General features: G+C 42.2%; 1 protein-coding gene across 2 annotated transcripts in view; it reads left to right on the plus strand.

The window, feature by feature from the left end:
* The first annotated feature begins 2,188 nt into the window (after positions 1–2,188).
* The window catches only part of G3BP1 (G3BP stress granule assembly factor 1), a 37,868-nt gene continuing 17,085 nt past the window's right edge, over positions 2,189–22,971 (plus strand). Inside the window, exons 1-2 of one of the 2 annotated variants that reach the window (XM_055325226.1) lie at positions 2,189–2,307; positions 20,000–20,112. In XM_055325226.1, coding sequence (XP_055181201.1) covers positions 20,018–20,112 — 95 coding nt within the window. In that variant the 5' untranslated portion in view covers positions 2,189–2,307; positions 20,000–20,017. Of the gene's footprint in view, positions 2,308–2,759; positions 3,038–19,999; positions 20,113–22,971 lie in introns of those variants that run through there. The other variant, XM_055325227.1, reaches the window with a different exon arrangement.

Raw genomic sequence — 22,971 nt, forward strand, 5'->3', positions numbered from 1 at the left:
AGGCAGAGGCTCAGTCACTAGGCCACCCAGGTGCCTCTACGTTTTCAGTACTTTTTTTTTTTCTTTTTAACATTTTCAGTTCTTAAGTGTTGTAACAGAGCTGACAATGCTGCAGTTCAACACCCTGATATACGCTTCTTATGGAAAAAAAAAAGTGTGGCTATAAAGCAAGAAGTACTATTATTGTTTTGGATGATATACACAATTTTAATAGTTGACTGCCAAATAGCCTTACAAAAATAGCCGTATCACTTAAAATTCCCTCCAAATGTGATCCCAGAGTAGTCTTGACTCTTATCACAGGCCATCTGGGTTAAATTACTAATCAGCAAATTCAAAGTTTTGCAAATCTCTCATTAGCATTTCAATTTGGAGAGTCGTCTTGTAAAAGGAAATCTCTTTAAGAACCGTTTCAGGGGCTCTGCACTGCCCAACGGAATAAAGCTCCGAATTCCTTAGCACAGCTGACCCCATCGATCCCGGTGTGGGGCTGGGTGGGCGGGGGCCCTTACTCTAGGACACTTGAGCGGCTTTTCTCCTCCGCGTTGGGTTCCACCCGGTGCCTTCATTGTCCTAGACGCCTGTTCCCCCTCCAGAGGGCGGTGGGGGTGGGGGGCTCCCGACCCAGCAAAGCGCCCCGGTCGGTCCAACGGGGTGACGAGAGCCGAGACGGCGTTCGGTTCCTCTCCGGGCCCAGCCCTTACCAGGAGCTCCCTAAGCGTTGAGTGAGCTGGGTCCACCGGGCAGTGGGACCTGCGGGGCCGGAGGGACGCACTCGCTTGGTTTCTGGGGCGGCCGCGAGTCTTGTCTGGGGCCGGTCCCCGCGCAGGGAGCTGGAGGGATGCGCCCGGGTCCCGGCAGGTGGCTGCCGGCGCCCCTTCTGCCCCAGCAGAGACGCTCCGGGCGCTCCACTCCCAAACTGTCTGCAGAACTTCCCCGGAGGCCACGAGCCTGGAACGAGAACCGGCCGAGGCGTCCCTGTGTTTCCTTGCAAGATGCTCATGGTGACCGACAGAGGGCCCAGCGGAGCCCCGAGAGGCGGGGACAGGACCGGGCTGCAGCGCCGCTGAGCCCCAGCAGAGCTTCGGGAGCACGCGGGCGTCCGTGCAGGGCTCTGACAAGCCACCCTTAAGGACGCCAGGGCAGCCCCACACCCGCGGCTAGTCGAAGGCTGGAGGGCAGCGGTGGTGACGCCCAGGATGTTGCCTTAAGCACCGAGCGTGGCGCAGACTCTCCAGGCTGCGGCGCGTCGGCAGCAACGGCCGGGAAGACCTCGGCGAGCGGGCCCCGCAGCCGGCCCGGGCCCCCTGCGCTTGCCACCAGCCGCCGGCCGCACAGACCGTGTCCTCGGGCTCCGCAGCGGCTCTCACGTGCCGCCTCTCCACGCGACCTCGGGAAGGCCCCCTGAACCGCTGTCCCCCCAGAGGGCTGACTAATGGGAGGGCCAGCAAGTGCCCTTAGGCGGCCACATGGAAATCAAAAAAAAAAAAAAAAAAAAGAAAGTTGCCCTAAGAGGAAGAAAAAAAACCCCAAGCAACGGGAACTTTCGCACTTGGTTTCCCTAGTGCCAAACGGTGCAGAAAAGACGGGAGAGGGGGACTCAGGGGCTAGACCCAACGAGCGAGGGAAAGAAAGGACAGAGGACTGGAGCCCGCGGCCGGAGAGCCCCCGAACCGTCCCCGGAGGGCACGGCGGCCCTGGGGCTCGGTCTCCTCGGCGCAGTCAGTCCCACCCCCGCGTCAATCAGACCCTTCCCGCTTCGCGATTGGCCGGGGGCTCCCTTGGCCTCCCCGGCGCCCACCTCCTAGTTGCTTGGGGTTTACTTCCCCAAAGTACACGGGCCCCACCTTGTGGAGCAACCGCTCCTGCACGGACAACGGATCTCCGCCCAGGGGAAAACACATCTTGACGAATGGGAGCGGCCCCACGCATTCATTGGCTGCTCTGGGCATCACTCAAAGGACTCCCCGCCCTCCTTTCGACGTCCCGTGAAGTGATTGGCCGCCCTCCGTGCCAATCCGTTACTAGGGAAACGAGATCCTCAGAGTCTCATAGGCAGAAGTCAAAGCCAATCAAGAGCCACGCCTTCACCCCGAGTCAGTGCCCAATTGCTGCTCGAAGAGCGCAGAGGGCGCAGTTGGGATTGGTCAGCCGGCTGCTCGACCTGGCCGCAGCAAGTTAGGCTGAGGCACGGTTATATAGACCGGCGACGGAGCACGCGTGTGTGCGGACGCAGTTGCGTGAGGGGATTTCGCCTTCCGCCGTGCCGTGGAGCAGAGCTTGTTCCTCTCCCGCTCAGCCGCGCAGGTACGCCCGGGTGTGGGTGTGGGTGTGGGTGTGGGCGGGGCGGGGCAGGGCGGCCCCGGGACCGAGACGAGCCGGGGCGCTTGAGAGAGAAGTCCGGGCGGCGGCGGTGGCGGCGGCGGCGGTGGTGGCCTCCGCGCGAGGCGTGCGCACCGCCTCCCCCCCCCCCCCAACGGCCGCAGGCGGGCGCCCGGGCGCGCGGAGTTTCCCCGCCCCCTCCGCGCCGCGCTCTCACCGGTCGGCGCGCGTGTCCGCGTCCGCGTCCGCCGCATGCGCGTGCCACGCCCAACGGTCGCGCGGGCCGGGAGCGAGCGGCGGCCGCCGCCCGGGCCCCAGGGCCGTGTCGGGAGCCCGGGGCCCCGCGCGGCCTGCTCGCCGGCCTCTCCCGCTGCCGCGCGCCCGCAGAGTCCCCCCCCCCCCGCCCCCGGCGAGGGGCTGCGGCCCGGGCCGGCCCGGGGGCGCGAGGAGGCTTCGGCTTGGGAAGCAGAAGTGCTGCTGCTCCCGGGTTTTACAGGGAGTGGAAAGGGGGAGCGCGAAGGCGCGGAGGATGCGAGGAGGGAATAACCGCTCTTCTTTCTGAGCCGTCGCTGGGAGCCGGGCCCTGTGCTGAGCAACTTGGGTGGCTCTCCTGTACTCCCACGGCGGTCCGGCGAGGTAGGTGCGGCGAGCTGCCTGTTTTGCAACGGACCCGGGCGTCCAGAGGCGGAGAGACGTGGGCCCCGACACGCCGACGGTAAGGGGCAGGCATCGGGGGCCCCCGGCCCGTGGCCCGTTGGCGTCCTTGAGCCGGTGCCCTCGGAGGGAGCACTGGTCCCCGGGGAGGCCAGCGCGGCGGCCTCTGTGCTGGAGCCACTTGTGGGCTTGCAGGGAGGCGCGGCGACAAAGGACACGGAGGGCGTTGGGCTTGCGGTCCGCGTGTGAGCGCACGGCCAGCTGATGGACGCGCGGCCCGCCGAGCTTCCGGAGAAAGCGGCGAGGAAGTGCCGGCGGGCGCGGACGGTGCCCCTGCGCAGGTTTGGTAACTCGCGGCGCGACGGTGGGAAGTTCCCGGCGGCCGCGAGCGCAGGCCCTGCGCTTACACCGTAGACCTTTTTCGTCTTTTCTTAACCGAGGCAGACTTTTGAGAAAGACCGTCCGTGAGATAGTTCAAGACTTGCTCGTTTTGTCGTTGGACAACATGCGGGGCCGAGCGGGGACTTTGTTCAGATCTGGCCCGCCAAGGGTGGGTTGAAATGTGAAGTTGGGGTGGAAAGGATGGTGCCCGGTTACAATATGAATTAAGCCTCTGGCGCTTATGCTCGGTGAATTAGGAGTGATTGAGGTGTGTTAGGAATCTTGCCCTTGGGGCTAAAGTCGGAATCTTCTGTGGGTGAAAGCCTCTCTACATTCATTTCGTTTGTTTACCGTTTACTGTTCGGCTCCCGCGTGTAGTATCTGCGAGTAGGGAACACACCTTCAGAGGGGAGCGTATATATTTGCGATTTCTAAAAGCCGTCATGCTCCCTGTCTTAGTAAAATAGTTGCAGGTCCAGACCATTACTTGACATCACAAACGTCTCTACTTGAGATAGAACTAACAAAAGTTTGGGCTTTGGCTCTAATGAATTAATTTTGCTTGGAATGGCTTTCAACCTCTTTTTTTTTTTTTTTTTTTAATATTTATGATAGTCACACAGAGAGAGAGAGAGAGGCAGAGACACAGGCAGAGGGAGAAGCAGGCTCCATGCACCGGGAACCCGACGTGGGATTTGATCCCGGGTCTCCAGGATCGCGCCCTGGGCCAAAGGCTGGCGCCAAACCGCTGCGCCCACCCAGGGATCCCTCTTACTTGTTTTTTAGAGCCTTTAGGATTAGTCTTTCAATAAGAATTTTTTGCAGTCAGAGGGAACCTTAACATTTACATCCTCGTCAGCAAACTAAAATACTACAAGGAAGCTTAATATTTGTAAGTGTTTCCATTTACCCGTACTTTCCATGTTTCTTAACAGAAAGTAGCAATAAAGGATCAAAATATTGTATGGTCCAAGTTCTTATTTTAGTTGGTGTTGCTTTAGAATATAACATTGTTTTACTTAAAACGTGCCTTCATGTAGCAATTCTAGTTACCTTTATTTAGATGGTCTTAACTATTGAGTTAGCATTTTAGGTTTCGAATTTTAAAACATAGTAACATACATTTAAACTGTTAACTTGGAGTCCAGCTAATGGTGTCAGTGCTCAGAGTAAAATAGATTAGGATGACATTTGCTTGGGCCTTAATTGAGGAAGAATTTTGTTTCCCTTTCAGATATTTCTTAGCCTGTTCTTTGCCTCGCCTCTGGCCTCCGTTGGGTGGAATATGAAAACTGGTAATTTACAAATTGGTAGCCCAGTGTCTCTCTCCATGTATGGATTTATTAAGAACAAATGAAGCAGATTGTAATATATGAGAGTAGCGTGCCTTCCTTCTTCCCAGCCAAGTCAGGTTACTTTTGTTATTGCTAAATCCTTTCTGTTTAGGCTTTTGTACTTCTGATAGAAAAGTAGGCAGTTCTTTGTTCTTTATTTAACTCACATTCAGTTTGCTGTTCTCAGCTGACAGTCTGCTAAGAGTGCATCAGAAGATTTGGTAATGTTTGTTGCTGACCTATTTTGCAGTAGTTCTTGTAATTTTCATTATTTTACTTGTTATAGTACTTTGCATAGAAAGTAAAGGGTAGAGGTTAGTTTAAGCTTTTATTACCTTTGTGAATTGTATATGGTTCATAGGATGAATAGGGCAATGGCAGGTAAGAAATGAAATTTAATATAAAGCCTCAGTTTGTAACTGAAAGCAGTTTTTTTTTTTTGCCCGTTTAATAAAGTTATCTCTGATTTTTTCACATTTTGTAACTCATTTTTTTTTTAAATGTTATTTTAGAATTCGGTCATGCATTGTTCAGCAGATGGGTTTAAAAAATGCCCCCCACCCTTTCAGTTAACGACTAGTGAGAAAAACCTTTAGTTGCAACACTGTCCTTCCAGCCATGGAGTTAAATTTAGACTCAGCAATTGTAATCTCACTTGTAGTTGGTGATCACACACTGGTGGTTAAATTGGGTTTATTATATTTTTAAATCTCAAAAATCAGCTTTGTACTTTTATTGAAATATTCTTGGACACCCTGTTTGTCTTTGGCCAGAGAAGTTGAATTGCAAGCCAGGTAATACGGTGAAGAGCTAGGAATAATCTCCATACGAAGAGTGGGCTTTTATGAAACAAAGTAATTCAAAAAATTTCACAGATTGTGGCCTTAGTTTTTAGATGGCTTTGAATGCTAGATCTCTCCTTTTGTTCTCTGGTGGTCGGTCGTGTAATATTGTTTAACTGTTCACCTTGTTGTCTTTCCGTTATTAATGATAATTTTTTAGAGATTTCTTTATTTTAGAGAGCATGAGCTAGTGAGCTGGTGGGGGCTGGAGAAGGAAAGGGATAGAGGGAGAGAGTGTCACAAGCAGACTCCACAGTGAGTGTGAAGCCCCACTGGGAGCTTGATGTTCCAATCCTGAGATCAAGACTTGACCCAAAACCCGAGAGTCCGATGCTTATTGACTGAGCTACCCAGGTGCCCCAGGTATTTAATAATCATTAAAGTAAATGTTAGAGCTGGTTCAGAAAAAGGGGCCTCCTAGATGGGACACACTTCGGCTTTGTGGGGATGTCATCCTTGGTGGCTGTTAACTTAATTGGCTATGTAACAGCATCCTTGTGTGTTTTGTATAGCCCTTTTATGTTCTAAAAGTGCTTTTACATAGCTTAGTGTTCTTATCTTTTTACTTATAAAAAGAAGTGAAGCTCTGAAACCCAAATAGTTGTATATTTTGTAAAGCTTGTATATCTAGTAGGGCACTGTAGACTGTTATATCTTAGCTTTTTCCTTATTCAAAAACGTTTGAAAGTTTCAGAATTTAGAAGGTGTGTGACAAATACTTTCTAGGCTTTTGTAGGCTATACCTCAAGTATACTCTGGACTCTGAGCTTGCTCTATGCTTTGTGAGATCTGAAGGGTGGGAAATTCATGTTTTTAGGAATTTGTAGATGAGACAGTAGTATTAATTACAAGATAGTTTTACATTTCAGTCTATGAGAAAGAACATAGACTGTTGCCTAATTATAAATCCATCTGACTGACTTTTAACTTTGGAGTGGGGAATGGATGCTAAAAAACCAAGACAAACTAGTGAATTGTTAAGTTTTTCAGCTCTGTCTTGAAGTTTCTTCTTTTGAGTTTAAGATAGCTAAGAAATTGACATTGAATGAAATACTGTTAACTAAATGATTGCCCTTATTTGGATTTCCTTATTTTTTTCCACTAATGTCTTTTTTCTGTATCAGGATCCAATCCAAGATACACCCCATTGCATTTAGTCCTCCTGTCTCTTTAGTCTCTCTCTGATATGTGACAGTTTCTGTCTTTTGTCTTTTGTGATCTTGACCCTTGATCTCAGTTGGGCTACATCATGAGTAAGTAGACTGAGGTTATGAATTTGGGGGAAAGAATACCACAGAGGTAAGACTTAAGTCTTCTTATCACATCAGGGGGACATTAATTTACTGGTTGAATTTAGCCTTGGTAAGTTGAATAAAGTGGTACTTAAAGTCTGCCAGGTTAGGGTTTTTTCTCTTATTTTGTTTATTAAAAACCAGTCCCCAATGCCTGAGTGGCTCAGTTGGTTCAGTTGAGCATCTGCCTTTTGGCTTGGGTCATGATGTCCATCCAGGTCCTGGGATCTAGCTGGCATTGGGCTCTCTGCTGTGCAGGGAGCCTGCTTCTCCCGCTCCCTCTGCTGCTCCCCCTGCGTGTATGCGCTCTCCTCTGTTGAATAAATAAATAAAATATATATATTTTAAAGGTTATATATTTAGAAAAAGTCCCCCAGGGGGAGGAGGATCTGAATTTGTGGACCTATATTAGCTGTATATTAAAGCTACCATTGTAATTATTAAGTATTTGGGGGAGACACTTCGAAGCTATTCTAATACTGTTTCTATAAAGGTTCCCTCCTTTTAGCATTTATTAGTGGATCTTGCTTTTGACTATTTTTTTTTTTTAAAGAATTTATGTATTCATGAGAGAGAGAATGGCAGAGACACAGGCAGAAGGAGAAGCAGGCTTCATGCAGGAAGCCCAATGTGGGACTTGATCCCAGTACTCCAGCCCTGAGCCAAAGGCAGACGCTGAACCGCTTGTGGTGTGGCTATTATTTGTAGTGTTCTAATGGTGATTCTTTATTTCCTTTGTTTCCTCTACCTTTGAAATTCCTCTGTAGGGCAGATTTGTTTTTTCTGTCCAGTTTATTTTATTAAGACTTTATTTTCTTACCCATTAATTTCTTTATTTATATCACTATGGAGTCATGGATATTTTATTCTTTGGGTTCTTAATCCAATGTTATCTAACTTACTTTGATTTTTTTACTTATTTAATTGCTCAGATTGTTCCAGTTTTGGCCCTTGTGTCCTTTTAGTAGTCCCCTATGCTTTGTGTTTTTATTTTATTTTATTTATTTTATTTTTTTTATTTTATATTTTTTTTTATTTATGAGAGTCACAGAGAGAGAGAGAGAGAGAGGCAGAGACACAGGCAGAGGGAGAAGCAGGCTCCATGCACCGGGAGCCCGACGTGGGATTCGATCCCGGGTCTCCAGGATCATGCCCTGGGCCAAAGGCAGGCGCCAAACCGCTGCGCCACCCAGGGATCCCATGTTTTTTGTTTTTAAAAGCATTTTCTTTATCAGGTACCTAAGGCTCATCTTGTATTTTGCCTTTTCCAGCCCTAGGGTCAACCATTTCTCCAAGGAGCTATCATGAAGAATTTTGAAAGGAAGTGACAGGTGGTAAATGAGAAGAGTTTAGAAAATAGATTGAATAGTAGATCCAGTGATGGTGATAGTGCTCTTGCTTTGAGCATAGACAGTGGCTTTTATATTAGAATTTCTCTAGTTCTGGGACACCTGGATTGCTCAGTGGTTAAGTGTCTGCCTTTGGCTCAGGACATGATCCTGGAGTCCTGGGATCAAGTCCCATATTGGGCTCACTGCATGAAGCCTGCTCCTCCCTCTGCTTGTGTCTCTGCCTCTCTCTTTGTGTCTCTCAGGAATAAATAAAATCTTAAAAAACATGAAATTAAAGTTTCTCTGGTTCTAAGAAAACATTTTGGTTTTTCTTAATACCTAAACCAAATTTCAAATGTTTGAATACATAGCATAAGCTTGCTACAAAATTTATGACAATTTAATATATACTCCTGTCAGTTCATAAAAACCTTTGGTGTTTATTTTTTCTTATTGGTCTTTGATAAATTATTAAAATAGGATAAACAGACTACTTCAATATCCTAGCAGTTAGAATTGACGATTAGCATTTTGCATCACTCTTTTAAGTAGGATTTCTTTTCTTACACAGGTTCCATTCCCCTCTTCTCCTAGGCTGTTTTTGTTGGAGTTAAAAAAAAAAATATTTTAGGGTGCTTGGGTGGCTTAGTCAATTAAGTCTCTACCTTCTGCCCAGGTCATGATCTCAGGGTCTTGGGATCAAGCCTGGCCCCTGGCTCTCTGCTCACTGGGGAGTCTGGTCCTCCCTTTGCCCTTCCCTCACTGCTTGTGCTGACTCTCTCTCTCTCTCTCTCTCTCTCTCTCTCTCTCTCAAATAACACTTGATTTTTTTTTTTAAGATTTAATTTATTTATTCATGAGAGACATAAAGAGAGAGAGAGGGAGACAGAGAGACAGAGACACAGGCAGAGGGAGAAGCAGGCTCCATGCAGGGAGCCTGACATGGGACTCGATCGCAGGTCTCCAGGGCCATACCCTGGGGTGAAGGCAGTGCTAAACCGCTGAGCTACCCGGGCTGCCCTCTCTCTCTGAAATAAATAAAATCTTAATTTTTTTTAGGGATGCCTGAGTGGCTCTCTGATTATTGAGTGTTTGCCTTTGGCTCAGGTTGTGATCCTGGGCTCCTTGGATTGAATCCTGCATCAGGCTCCCCATAGCAGCCTGCTTCTCTCTGCCTCTCTTTCTGTGTCTCATGAATAAATCTTTTAAAAAAATTTTTTAAAAAGCTTTTTTAACTGCACATATTTAAAGTGTACAGTAATTTTTGTCATTGTTTATATCTGTGAAACCATCACTGCAATCAATATAGTGAACATACACACCCATCACCCCCAAGTTTTTCCATGCCCCTTTGCATTGTCTCTTTCCTATTTCCTATCTTTTCTGCCCAGAGGAATTTATTTGCTGTCACTGAAAATTGCATTTTATGCATTTTATGCAATCTGCAGTTTTTATGTAAGTGGTATCCTACAGTATGTGCTTTTGAATTTTTTTCTTCTATTCTGTAAGTACACCATAGTTTATCTACTCATCTGCTGGTGGATATTTGGTTTGGTTCTAGCTTTTGGCTGTTAAAGCTTCCTAAGAAACTGCCTAACTTTTCCAAAGTGGTTGTACCATTTAACATTCTCGCCAGCAGTGTTTTGAGGGTTCTACTCTCTGTATCCTGGCCAATATTAGCATTTAAAATTTTTGTCGTTCTACTGGCAGCCCCCGGTGGCGGTGGCGCAGCGGTTTGGCGCCGCCTGCAGCCCGAGGTGTGATCCCGGAGACCCTGGATCCAGTCCCAAGTCAGGCTCCCTGCATGGAGCCTGCTTCTCCCTCTGCCTGTGTCTCTGCCTCTCTCTCTCTGTGTCTCTATGAATAAATAAATAAATAAAATCTTAAAAAAAATAAAATTTTTGTTCTAGCAGGTGTAGTGGTACCTCACTGTGGGTTTAATTTGCATTTCTGTGGTTACTAATGATTAGCATTTTCATGGACTTATTTGGCATTCAAATAGTTTCTTTGGTGGAATGTTTCTTTATATCTTGCTCATACTTTATAGGATTGTTACTCGGTTTTGATAGTTCTTTGGGGATCCCTGGGTGGCGCAGCGGTTTGGCACCTGCCTTTGGCCCAGGGCGCGGTCCTGGAGACCCGGGGTTGGATCCCACGTCGGGCTCACTGCATGGAGCCTGCTTCTCCCTCTGCCTGTGTCTCTGCCTCTGTCTCTCACTGTGTGACTATCATGAATAAATAAATAAATAAAATCTTAAAAAAAAAAAGTTCTTTGTATATTCTAGATATGAGTTTTCTTTTAGATATATGCTTTGAAATATTTACTCCCAGTCTGGCTTATGTTTTCATTCTCTTGATAGTGTTTTGCACAATGGAAAGTCTTCATTTAATGAGATTTATGGCATCTGTACTCTTACAGATCATGTTTTTGGTGTTGTATCTAAAATGTTTGCTTAACCCAAGGTTATGCAGATTTTACAGTTACAGGTCTTGCATAAAACCACTTCAAGTTAAATTTTTTTTTTTTTAAAGGAACATTGACCCTGACCTTCAGCTCTCCGGTCAATGCCTTTATTTATTTATGTATGTATGTATGTATGTCACACACACAGAGAGAGGCAGAGACACAGGCAGAGGGAGAAGCAGGCTCCATGCACCGGGAGCCCGACGTGGGACTCGATCCCGGGTCTCCAGGATCACGCCCTGGGCCAAAAGCAGGCACTAAACCACTGCGCCACCCAGGGATCCCCTCAAGTTAAATTTTTAAAAAAATTTGGAGAGTGTGAGAGTGCATGTACAAACAGTGGGGGAAAGGCAGAAGGACAAGAAGACTCCCCGCTGAGCAGGGAGCCTGACTGGGGCTCTTGGGGCTCTATCTAGGGCCCTGAGATCATGACCTGAACTGAAGTCAGATACTTAACCACTGAGCAACCCAGGCATGCCATTGAGTTAAATTTTAAGATGATGTGATGCGTGAAGGGGGTTCATTTTTTTTCTATATCTGAGTGTGTAACTGATCCACCATTTGTTGAACAGAGATATCCTTTTTCTGTGAGATTATCTGCATTTAATATTGAAAATCCTAATTGTCCGTTTATGTGTGCATATATTTTTCTTTTTTTTTTTAAGATTTTATTTATTCATGAGAGAGACAGAGAGAGAGAGAGAGAGAGAGAGAGAGAGAGAGAGAGAGAGGCAGAGACCCAAGCAGAAGGAGAAGCAGGTTCCATGTTGGGAAAACCCGATGCAGACTCCATCCCGAGTGTCCAGGATCACGCCCTGGGCTGAAGGCGGTGCTATACCACTGAGCCACCAGGGCTACCCTGTGCATATATTTCATAAGTATTCTGTTCCTTGGATCTGTTTGTTTTTACATCCATACTGTTTTAAAAATAAACGTACCTGTGAACAATATCTGATGTTTCTTTTCTTTTCTTTTTTTTTTTTTTAATATCTGATGTTTCTAAACACGTTTAAAAGCTAGTTTTGCAGGGTAGCCGGGGTGGCTCAGCGGTTCCCTGGTGTGATCCTGGAGACCCGGGATCGAGTCCCATGTCAGGCTCCCTGTAGGGAGCCTGCTTCTCCCTCTGCCTGTGTCTCTGCCTCTCTCTCTCTCTCTCTCCTCTCTGTATTCTCATGAATAAATAAATCTTTAAAAAAAAAAAAAGCTGTTTTGCAGTACATATTCAGGCGCTGACTTTTCATTTTAATGTTGTTTTTGAGATCTCTTCTGTGCTGACTTTGACTGCTATAAATAGGATGACTTTGTCTTGGTTTCCCAGGGACAGCCCTAATTCACTCTAGTTAACTTGCTATAATTATAAATATAAATAGTACTGCTTTTCTATCTTTTAAGTGCCCCATTTGATGATCTTAGATAAAGGAGGTTTGAGTAATAGGCATAAATGCAACTTAATCCATCCATTTCCCATATGACAGATACATAGGTGATTGTCTTATGTTTTAGAAATAGGGTGGCAGTTAATTTCTCAGTTTGTCTTGTGCACATGAGTGACTTGTGTATATATCTAGAAGAGAATTAATAGATTCATTGGAACATTTTTGATTTTTTTTAAAGATTTTATTTATGAGAGACACAGAGAGAGAGAGAGGCAGAGACACAGGCAGAGGGAGAAGCAGGCTCCATGCAGGGAGCCTGACATGGGACTCGATCCTGGGTCTCCAGGATCATGCCCTGGGCTGAAGGCCACGCTAAACTGTTGAGCCACCCAGACTGCTTGACTGGTATTTTAATGCTTCAGGATATCTTCCGTGAGAACTGGTAGGTCTTATTTAAAAAAAAAAAATTTTTTTTTCTTAATTTTTAGAGTTTATTTCTAAATATTTAGAGCACTACTTGTGAGTGTAAGGGCAGGGCAAAGGGGAAGGGAGAAAGAATCTCTAGCAACTCTGTTTAGCAGGAGACCTGGGCTGAACGCAGGATTTTGAGATCATTGACTTTGCCAGAGTAAGCTCTATTAAAAATTCAGGTGGATTATGATGGTCTTCATCATGGTTCCCTGCTTTTGGAACAGAAATAATTACAGCTTTTTAGACTCCGTTAAAGGAAGCACATTTAACGTTCTTGTGAACTTAAGCAAAATTATTGATGGAAACTTCTTTAAAGTTGCCATGCAATCTAGTAACTTGGGGTTAAGTAGGAATTTTTTTAAAAGATTTATTTATTCATGAGAGACACACAGAGGCAGAGACACAGGCAGAGGGAGAAGCAGGCTCCCACAGGAGCCCAATGCGGGACTCGATCCCAGGACTCTGGGATCTCTCCCCAAGCAGAAAGCAAATGGTCAACCACTGAGTCACCCAGGCATCCCCATGTACTGTACCTTAATCATGCTTTTCATTGTTTGCTCTGAGGGATCCAAGTGCCAACACAAAATGGTATTCTTGGAAAAATGATTGTATTACAGGCAAAAAGTGCATTCCTTCCTAAAATTGGAAAACTTTTTTTTTTTAAGATTTTATTTGTTTATTCATGAGAGACACAGAGGCAGAGACATAGAGGGAGAAGCAGGCTCTCTGTGAGGAGCCTGATGCAGGACTCCATCTCAGGACTCTGGGATCACGATCTGGGCCCACGGTAGATGCTCAACCACTGAGCCGCCTAGGCACCCTCAACTTGGAAAACTTAAACAGAAAGTATTCTGATACAATCTTCTAAAAAAGCAAAGTAAATAGATATTTTAAGACCAATTTGAAGGTGAAACTAAGAACTTTTTAGGAGAATGCTTAGCTCTTAGACTTTAGCACTGAAAGTTGTGAGAAAATAACCAGATAAGACTTACTGCACTTGAAAAAAATTGAAATTGGATCATCCATACCTGCTGTTAGTAAATACACGGAGATGTTGTATTCTCAGATTAGTGGAAGTATCCCACTCATACTAATAAAAATCATAAGAGTGGAATTAGTTTATTTATGGAATATTAAGTCTAAGCAGATTTTAGGGCAGCCCAGGTGGCTTAGTGGTTTGGTGCTGCCTTCGGCCCAGGCCCTGATCCTGGAGACCTGGGATCCAGTCCCACGCCCGGCTCCCTGCACAGAGCCTGCTTCTCCCTCTGCCTGTGTCTCTGCCTCTCTCTCTCTCCCCGTGTTTCTCATGAATAAATAAATAAAATCTTTAAAAAAAAAAAAGTCTAAGCATATTTTAAAGATCTGTTCAATAGAGCTAAAATATGTATAATTGCATACCACTAGTTTTACTGGTTGTTGGTCGTACCCTTTCTTGCATTTTTTAATTTTGAAAATAATATATGTTGCCCTTAGGGCATTGTAGCAATACAGAGGTGTATGGTGTATGAATTTTACTGTTTTTAATTGTTCCATAGCATTTCATTATGTAAATTGTATAGAATATAACTTTCTGTAACACTGCAAAAGTACTTTTTATACCTTATGCTTATATGTTTTTCTACCTGTGTTTTTTTATTTACACCTTTTGTTTTTTAATAATCATTTTTTGCATGGACAGTTCACGAATAATAAAGTTAACCCTTCCTGAAAAGAAAAAGTGATTACTATTCAGTTTTTAGGTTGCTAGTGTTGGGAATAAAGGGAGATGAATGTTTTGACTGTTATTTTCTAGTAGCTTTTCTCAAGGGAAATAACTCCTCATGGCTTTGATGAGTAAAGATTACTTCAGAAATCTTTCAGTTCAGCAAACTTTTTTACCTAGCATAAGACTAGACTAAAATAGTGTTGCTTATAAGAAAAGTAAAACTTAAATGCTTTAATTTTTAAAAAGAGCAGGAATTTTTGTTTTTGTAAAGATTTTTATTTATTTATTCATGGGAGACCCACAGAGAGAGAGAGAGAGAGACAGAGACAGACAGACAGAGACGCAGGCAAAGGGAGAAGCAGGCTCCATGCAGGGAGCCAGATGTGGGACTGGATCCCGGGTCTCCAGGATCACGCCCTGGGCTGTAGGCGGTGCTAAACTGCTGAGCCACGAGGGCTGCCCAAGAGCAGGAATTTTTATACATAACAGCACACACATAAGTAAGACCATTGTAGATTCATAACGCATGTTTTAAAAATTAAGATAAGTGTGCACTGATTAGATTTTACAGTTTGTGCCGTTAAATCCTGTAGGCACGCAGAAAGTCTTCCCTATGTAGTAACATTCATAGGCTGGATTACAACAATCATAAAGTCAGCTTAGAATTTCTCTGAAAAGTTAGTTTTACATTATTTGGGCTTCTAGAATTCAAAGTACTCTGTACAAAAATTCTCAGAATAATCATCCAGTATTTTAGTACTGCTAGCAGAGTACTTAAGTAGTCTTCTGGGAACAGAAAAGGGTGGGATGTGAAAATGCTTTCTTTAATTAGAGTTAGTTAATAATTAGAGTTAATAGTAACAGCTTACTTTCAGTGCTTGCTACTTATTTTTAAAGGTTTTATTTATTTATTCATGAGAGGCACACAGAAAGAGAGACACAGACACAGGCAGAGGGAGAAGCAGGTTCCATGCAGGGAGCCCAATGTGGGACTCGAACCCGGGTCTCCAGGATCACACCCCGGGCTGCCCAGTGCTTGCTATTTAATAGGCAGTTTTTGCAGTTATGATTTTGATTTTATGAAAGAACTGGGGTGCATAGAGATTAAGTTACTAGCCCAAGAGCACAGCAAGTGAATGGTATTGGAGAATTTTTTTTTTTTTTAAGATTTTATTAATGAGAGACACAGAGAGAGGGGCAGACAGGAGAAGCAGGCTCCATGCAATGAGCCTGATACGGGACTGGATCCCAGGTATCCCTTTATTTGAATCTCAGTACTTTCTCCGTATTCTAAAATTGAGCACTCAGTTTTAGATTTGCTTTGGATTTGGATGGTTCAGTGAAAACCGGTAAACTGAAGGTCATGTTTAGTATTTTTTTCCTCAAGCATTTCTTTTCCTTCTATTTTACTTATTTAGAGACAGTGTGCACAGGGATGTTCAAGTGGGGGTGGAAGGAGAGAGAATCTCAAGCTGACCCCTCACTGAGTGGGGAGCATGATGTGGGCTTTGCTCTCGATCCTGAGATCATGACTTGAGTCCAAATCAAGAATCCGACTTTTAATCCCCTGAGCTATCCAGGCACCCCTGAAAGCATTTTTTATATAGAATTTTGGAGGTGCAGTTTACAAATAATTAAATTATAGAATTTAAGGATTCAGCTTGAAGAATTTTTGCATCATACATTTATAGTCATCATCCCCAAACAGTTGATCCTTTTTTTTTTTTTTTTAAACAGTTGATCCTTAAGATGAGTTTGAACTCTGTGCGTCCACTTGTAGATGGGGTTTTTTTTTTTTTTTTAATAATACAGAATGGTTCTGGGAATGTATTTTCTTTTTATGATTCTCAATGTTTTCATTGCTGTAGCTTGCTTTATTGTAAGAATACAATATATAATACATATAACATACAAAGTTTGTCATTTGTTACTGGTAAGGCTTCTGGTCAGCAGTAGGCTAGTAATAAAGTTTCTGGGTAATCAAAGGTAAACGTGGATTTTCAGCTGTGGTTGGGGTGGGTGTCCATTCCCTTAACTGAGGGGGGGGCACGGTATTTGAAAATCAACTTTACATACATTTTCTCTACGCCCCCCCCCCATCCCTCTCAGGAATTTCTGAATTGTAGCACCACTTTTCTTTTGGGTTTTTTCTTAGTCCTTAAAGAAGCAGTGTTGTGGCTGTTATCTTAATCTAACTTCTGAAAAACCTGACAAATGGATGATAAAAAATCCATTTTGGTTGTATAAAATTCTAATCTTTTGTGTGAGAATGTTGAACCAAAGAAAACTTTATTCTTTGTCAGACATTCAAGTTTTGGGGCTAGAAAGTTACATAAGAAATGATCTCTATTAAGAAACAATATTTAGGAAGAAGCTTGCATTCTTTTTTCAAAATGTTTTATCTGACCCTGACTCATGAGGAATTCTTGAAATCTTGGGCTGTTTTATTTTTTTTTAATTTAATTTTTATTTTTTTTCCTTTGGCTGTTTTAATTTAGAAATCAGTTTCTTTTTTTTTTTAATTTTGTGATACTTTTTTTAAATTTTTTTTATTTATTTATGATAGTCACAGAGAGAGAGAGACAGAGACAGAGACACGGGCAGAGGGAGAAGCAGGCTCCATGCACTGGGAGCCCGACGTGGGATTCAATCCCGGGTCTCCAGGATCCTGCCCTGGGCCAAAGGCAGGCGCCAAACCGCTGCGCCACCCAGGGATCCCTAGAAATCAGTTTCTTAAAAAAAAAGAAATCAGTTTCTTTTTTTAAGCAGTGAAACAATATAGTTTCTTTTCAATAAAATGTACATTATTTAGTCCCATGATCCCATGAAATGTTACTTTTTTTTTATGGAGAGGTAATTGACAGGAATATTTTATTTTTTGACAGGAATATTCTTTTTAAATAGTATTTCCATTTTCCTTTGAATTCATTGGTCTGTATTATAGAAGAGCTGAAAGGAGAGACTTCAGAGCCAGAGCTTCTACTGTAATGGAATTATATGGTGCTTGGAGTGTAAATATGAGCCCTTAGGAGGCTACAAGGGTATTTGAGGCAACACTGATGATTGACGTTAAAACTTGTAACTTGAGTAGCAGAGTATTGAAAATTTGGTTTCAGCATAGCTATTGCATGTTTCTGAAGTTGAAAATTTCAATCTAAAATAAAGTATAACCTATTTAGAAAAAAATAAAAGATGCTAATTGAGAACCCAGAATATTCAATTTATTAAACCATTAAGCTAATAAAGAAAATGAATGTTGGAAACTTGGTAAATGATGTGGATTTTAGTATTGGCTTCAGAATTAATAACAAAAATCCACAAACGAAATGAAGTTTGATTTAGCATATAAATATTTAGCTTTTCTTTTTTCTTGGTTTTAGAGGGATGACCTGAAATAAAACGTTGATAATGGTGTAACTAAACCAATAATGAACTTTCTTTATTCTTTTAATTTGAATTATGTAGGTAATCTCAATGAGAAAAGAGAAGCTTTAGTCTAGAGGTGGACAATAGATTATAATTTTTCTTACCTTTGATAAATAATCTAGAGGATTTTCTTTATTTTGCATGGGGATATTGGATATCAGAAAAGTAGTTGCTAAGAAGATTTTTAGAAATTTGTTATAATGAGACTACTTGGCAGTATCAAAAGATGCAGTTAGGTTGATACTATTGGTCTAGTAATGATGACATTTATAATATTGACTGGGTAATAAGATGAAACTTGAGAAGCAAGTGCAACTAGAATAGAAAAATAGGGGTTTACTTAATGTGTGCTGTTCCTCTGTCCTGTTGTGAAAGTTCTCTTTAAATTGCCTTTTATATTGGGGATATATTGTATATTTTGGGTAATAGAGGGAAGCAAAACTTTCTGTTCAGCCTCTTAACTATGTTAGAAAATATGCAAGTCCAACTAATGGAATGAAAATAATTGACCAGTTTCTGAGGAATTGGGAGAGAATGGTCTTCTGTGAGATCTGGTGGATGATCACAATGATGGAATCACATTGGATTTTTCCTTTTATTTGAGATTTGGTCAGATGTTAGTGACTTTTGATGAGATTAGCTAAGCCCTTTTAAGAAAGTAAAAGTTATGTGGGAACTGTAATAAAAAATGCAGTTGCTCTGGCTTAAATGAAGTAATGGGAAATCTTAAAACCTGAAAACCATAGGCTAGATGACATTTAAGATCTTCAATGTTGGGATCCCTTGGTGGCTCAGCGGTTTAGTGCCTGCCTGCAGCCCAGGGCGTGATCCTGGAGACCCGGGATCGAGTCCCCACGTCGGGCTCTCTGTGTGGTGCCTGCTTCTCCCTCTGCCTGTGTCTCTGCCTCTCTCTCTCTGTCTCTATGAATAAATAAAATAAAATCTTTTAAAAAAAAAGATTTTCAATGTCCAACTCTGAAGTTCTCAAAAATTTAGGATCAGTGAGAACATCTGAAATTACTTTTTTTTTTTTTTTGGACTATGAGCCATGGAAGAAATAACAGCAATTTCTTGTTCTGCCTTTGAGTACATTAGTTTAGGACTTACGATCCAGATTCCTATTATTGATGTTCTCACAACTGCCTGCCGAACTGCTCTCCATTGTGACTGGGAAGGTGTTCTGTATTGACCTCGTTCCTGTAATCTGGAGAAAATGCAGACCAACCTTGAACTAATTTCTTAGGTTTTGGTGAAATAAGTAGTAAATGGGACACATATTCAAGAATAATGCAGATGTACTAGATAAGGATAAACAAATCTCCACAAATTGTTCATAATTGACCGATCAAGTTCATTCTTTCACCCATCCTTTGAGGAAACTGAAATAAAATTTCTTGCCTTTTATACTGTAATTAATCTGTATATATATCTCTTTGTTTGCTTGTATGTTTAACTTCAGGATGATTTTATCTTCTCAAATGAAAAGTTGGATTTTTTTTTTAAATTTTTTATTTTATTTTTTTTATTTATGATAGTCACAGAGAGAGAGAGAGAGAGAGAGGCAGAGACACAGGCAGAGGGAGAAGCAGGCTCCATGCACTGGGAGTCCGATGTGGGATTCGATCCCGGGTCTCCAGGATTGCGCCTTGGGCCAAAGGCAGGCGCCAAACCGCTGCGCCACCCAGGGATCCCGAAAAGTTGGATTGTCTCATACCAATGTCTTTTCAAAAAGTTTTAATTTGATCATAACTGACCATAATTGAGGACTTAACCGTGTGTCAGTTGCCTTTCTTAATACTCAAAGATAAGTAATGATTTTGAGGTGTTGAAATCATTTTGTTGAGTAAGAACATTTTGTTTAACTCATTTTCAGATTATTTTTGGTTTCATCATAAACTAAGCATAGAATTTTTAGATTTTGTGGTTTCTCTATTAAAGATACTAAAAATTTTTCTGATTTAGTTTCACTAAAAACGTGATCATATGTTGTCTGTAGGTCAAAACTATATTTATCACCCTTGAATCTAATGCTGCCACAAATAAGAATGTTTGGAATCTTAGAACTGGAACACTCTTAATTGGGTTTAAAAATATAGAGAAATTATGGTAAGGTACATGATGGAAAATGTGTACCTTTCAAGTTCTTATATTCATTCATTATAAAGAAATTGACTGTTGGGAATAATAATCCCCCCCACCCCAAATTCATCAGATTGCAATAAATTTCCGTAAAAATCTCTCCTGGTGTGTTGTGTGGGTTTTATTTGTTCTTAAAACCAGAACTGTTGACATACCTTGTCTTACTTTGAGTTGATTTATTTAAATGATTCCGTTTTCTCCCCTGCTACTTTCTCGCCTTGTACTTGTAAGTTGACTATATTTGACTTTTTTTTTTTTCCAGGTTGAATTGACCAAAGCAATGGTTATGGAGAAGCCTAGTCCCCTGCTGGTCGGGCGGGAATTTGTGAGACAGTATTATACGCTCCTGAACCAGGCCCCAGACATGCTACACAGGTAAACCTTTTTTAAAAAATTTTTATCCTGCATCATCTAATGTTTTTTAGCATGGGAGTACTTAGTACTTGATTCTCTTATGCATCATGCATAGTATATGCAAGTATGAAAGTCTCCTTCAGAGAGTCGCATATATATTTGCGATTTCTTTTTTTTTTTTTTTTTTTAATTTTTATTTATTTATGATAGGCACACAGTGAGAGAGAGAGAGGCAGAGACACAGGCAGAGGGAGAAGCAGGCTCCATGCACCGGGAGCCCGACGTGGGATTCGATCCCGGGTCTCCAGGATCGCGCCCTGGGCCAAAGGCAGGCGCTAAACCGCTGCGCCACCCAGGGATCCCCTATATTTGCGATTTCTAAAAGCCATTATGCTCTCTGTCTTAATAAAATAGTTGCAGGTCCAGACCGTTCATTATTTGATATCACAAATGTCTCTTACTTGAGATAAAATAAAAGTTTTGGCATTGGCTCTTCTGAATTAATTTTGCTTGGAATGGGTTTGCTTGCAGTGTTGTTGCATAATAGTGCTTTCTACATACGAGCCAGTAAATGATAGCTGTTAAAATTATAATTTTATTTATTTTTTGTTTAGAAGTTATTTTAAAGATTTATTTGTTTGCAAGAGTGATCATGTACACACACAAACGGGGGAAGGGCCAAAGGGAGGGGGAGAGAATCTCAGGTAGATTCCCTGCTGAGCATCTAACCCCTGTGAGATGATCCCAACAACCCTGAGATACGACCTGATCTGAAATCAAGAGTTGGACACTTAGCACTGACTGGACTGCCTAAGTGCCCCTAAAATTAGAATTTTAAGTAGAACATACAAATAGAAGGAAATTAGACTAAGTTACCTAGACTTTCACATTATCAGAAAAATAGTGCCTGAAAACATAAAGGTATAGAATTTGTGCTTTTGTTTGTTTTTTTTTTTTTTTTTGTGCTGTTTTTTTGGTGAATCCTGAATATTTGGTATGAATGTGTTCCTGTGATAATATTTTTATGTTGATTGCTTTTAAAAATTGGGGAAGCTTGGGACACCTAGGTGGCTCGGTTGGTTGAGTGTCTGCCTTGGGCTCAGGTCATGATCCCAGGGTCCTGGAATCAAACCCCATGTCGGGTTGGGGAGCCTGCTTCTCCCCCCTCCTTGCCTGTGCCTTCTGTCGCTATCTCTCTCTCAAATAAATAAAATCTTTTATAAAAAAGAAAATGAAGAAACTTTAGTGGAAATGGTATAGGCTTGTAAATAAAAATTTTTTTTTAAAGATTTTATTTATTTATTTATGAGAGACACAAAGAGGCAAAGACAGGCAGAGGGAGAAGTAGGCTCCCTGTAGATAGCCTGATGCAGGACTCGATCCCAGGACCCCAGGATCACAACCTGAGCCCAAGGCAGATGCTCAACCACGGAGCCACCCAGGTGTCCCATAAATAAAGTTCTTAAACATGGAAAGCTCTACTAAAACCATGTTTACAGATTTTCTTGTATGGACGTGCAAACATTTTTAACATACTGTCTTCTTTATTTTTTACTTGATAATCTGGGGTCCTCTTATAACGATAGTACATATATCACATTCATTTAGTATCCACATAGTTAATTTATAGAGATGTAGCATACGTTAATCCTCAGTGATGAGTTTGTCAGTTGCTTCCATTATTTCCTTTAACAGTCTTGCATTATATAGAACTATAAATATGTCTATGTGGACTTGTTAGAATAATTTTTCTTTCTTTTTTTTTTAAAGATTTATTTGAGGGAGAGCGAGCATGCTCTTGCATGCTCCACCCTCTCATGTGCTTTTAGCGACTGTGCCACCCAGGTGCCCCTAGAATAATTTGAGATTTTGAAATATATATTTGCTAGACCAGACTCTTTTTCTCTATCCTTTGACAAGCTTGTGTATTGGATATTATATGCTATTGGGTGCAAAAGAAAATTTATAAATTTGTTTTGAGTCCTTGCTCTGAAAATGGAAAATACCTCTTTTTTTTTTTTTTTAAGATTTTATTTATTTATTCATGAAAGACACACAGAGAGGTAGAGAGAGACATGCAGAGGGAGAAGCAGGCTCCCCATAAGGAGCCTGGCATGGGACCCTATCCTAGGCCTCCAGGATCACACCCCCGGGCTGTGCTAAACTGCTGAGCCACCCAGGCTGTGCCCCTTTGACCTGTTTTCTTTTGATCTTTACAGAAACCTTTAGTAAGACCTGTTAGGATAACTTTATTTTGCAGATAAAGATGCTAAGGAGTTAAAAATCTGGTGCTGATAGGACTATTAAGTGATTGAAAAAATTTGAAAAGTTTTCTTATTTTTGTTGTTTTATGTAAAAATTTGATTTTATGCCCTCAGGTTAGATAAGTTTGGAATTTGAAAAGGACTGAGAGTTGAAAGATAGCTAAATGAATTGATGTATTTCTTGTCAATATTGATATTAATTGACTCAAAGACCTCTTCCACATTTTATCTCTAAAGTACAGCTTAGATATACAGGCATATCTTGTTTTGTGTTTTGCTTTATGGTGCTTTGCAGAAACTGCATTTTTTTGCAAGTTAGAGGTTTGTGGCAATCTTACATGGAGTGAGCTTATTGGTGCCATTTTTCCAATAATAGTTGCTCACTTTGTGTCTTTGTCACATTTTGGTAATTCTTAGAATATTTCAAACTTTTACACTATTATATTTATTGGTAATTTACGATCAGCGATCTTTTTTGTTACTATTTTGGGACTCATGCCCATTCATATAAGACTGAACTCTTTTTAAAATTATTTTTTATTTTTTAAAAAGATTTTTATTTATTTTTTCATGAGAGACACAGACAGAGGGAGAAGCAGGCTCTGCACATGGAGCC

The sequence above is a fragment of the Nyctereutes procyonoides genome, unplaced genomic scaffold (assembly GCF_905146905.1).
Source record: "Nyctereutes procyonoides isolate TBG_1078 unplaced genomic scaffold, NYPRO_anot_genome, whole genome shotgun sequence".
Taxonomy (NCBI): domain Eukaryota; kingdom Metazoa; phylum Chordata; class Mammalia; order Carnivora; family Canidae; genus Nyctereutes; species Nyctereutes procyonoides.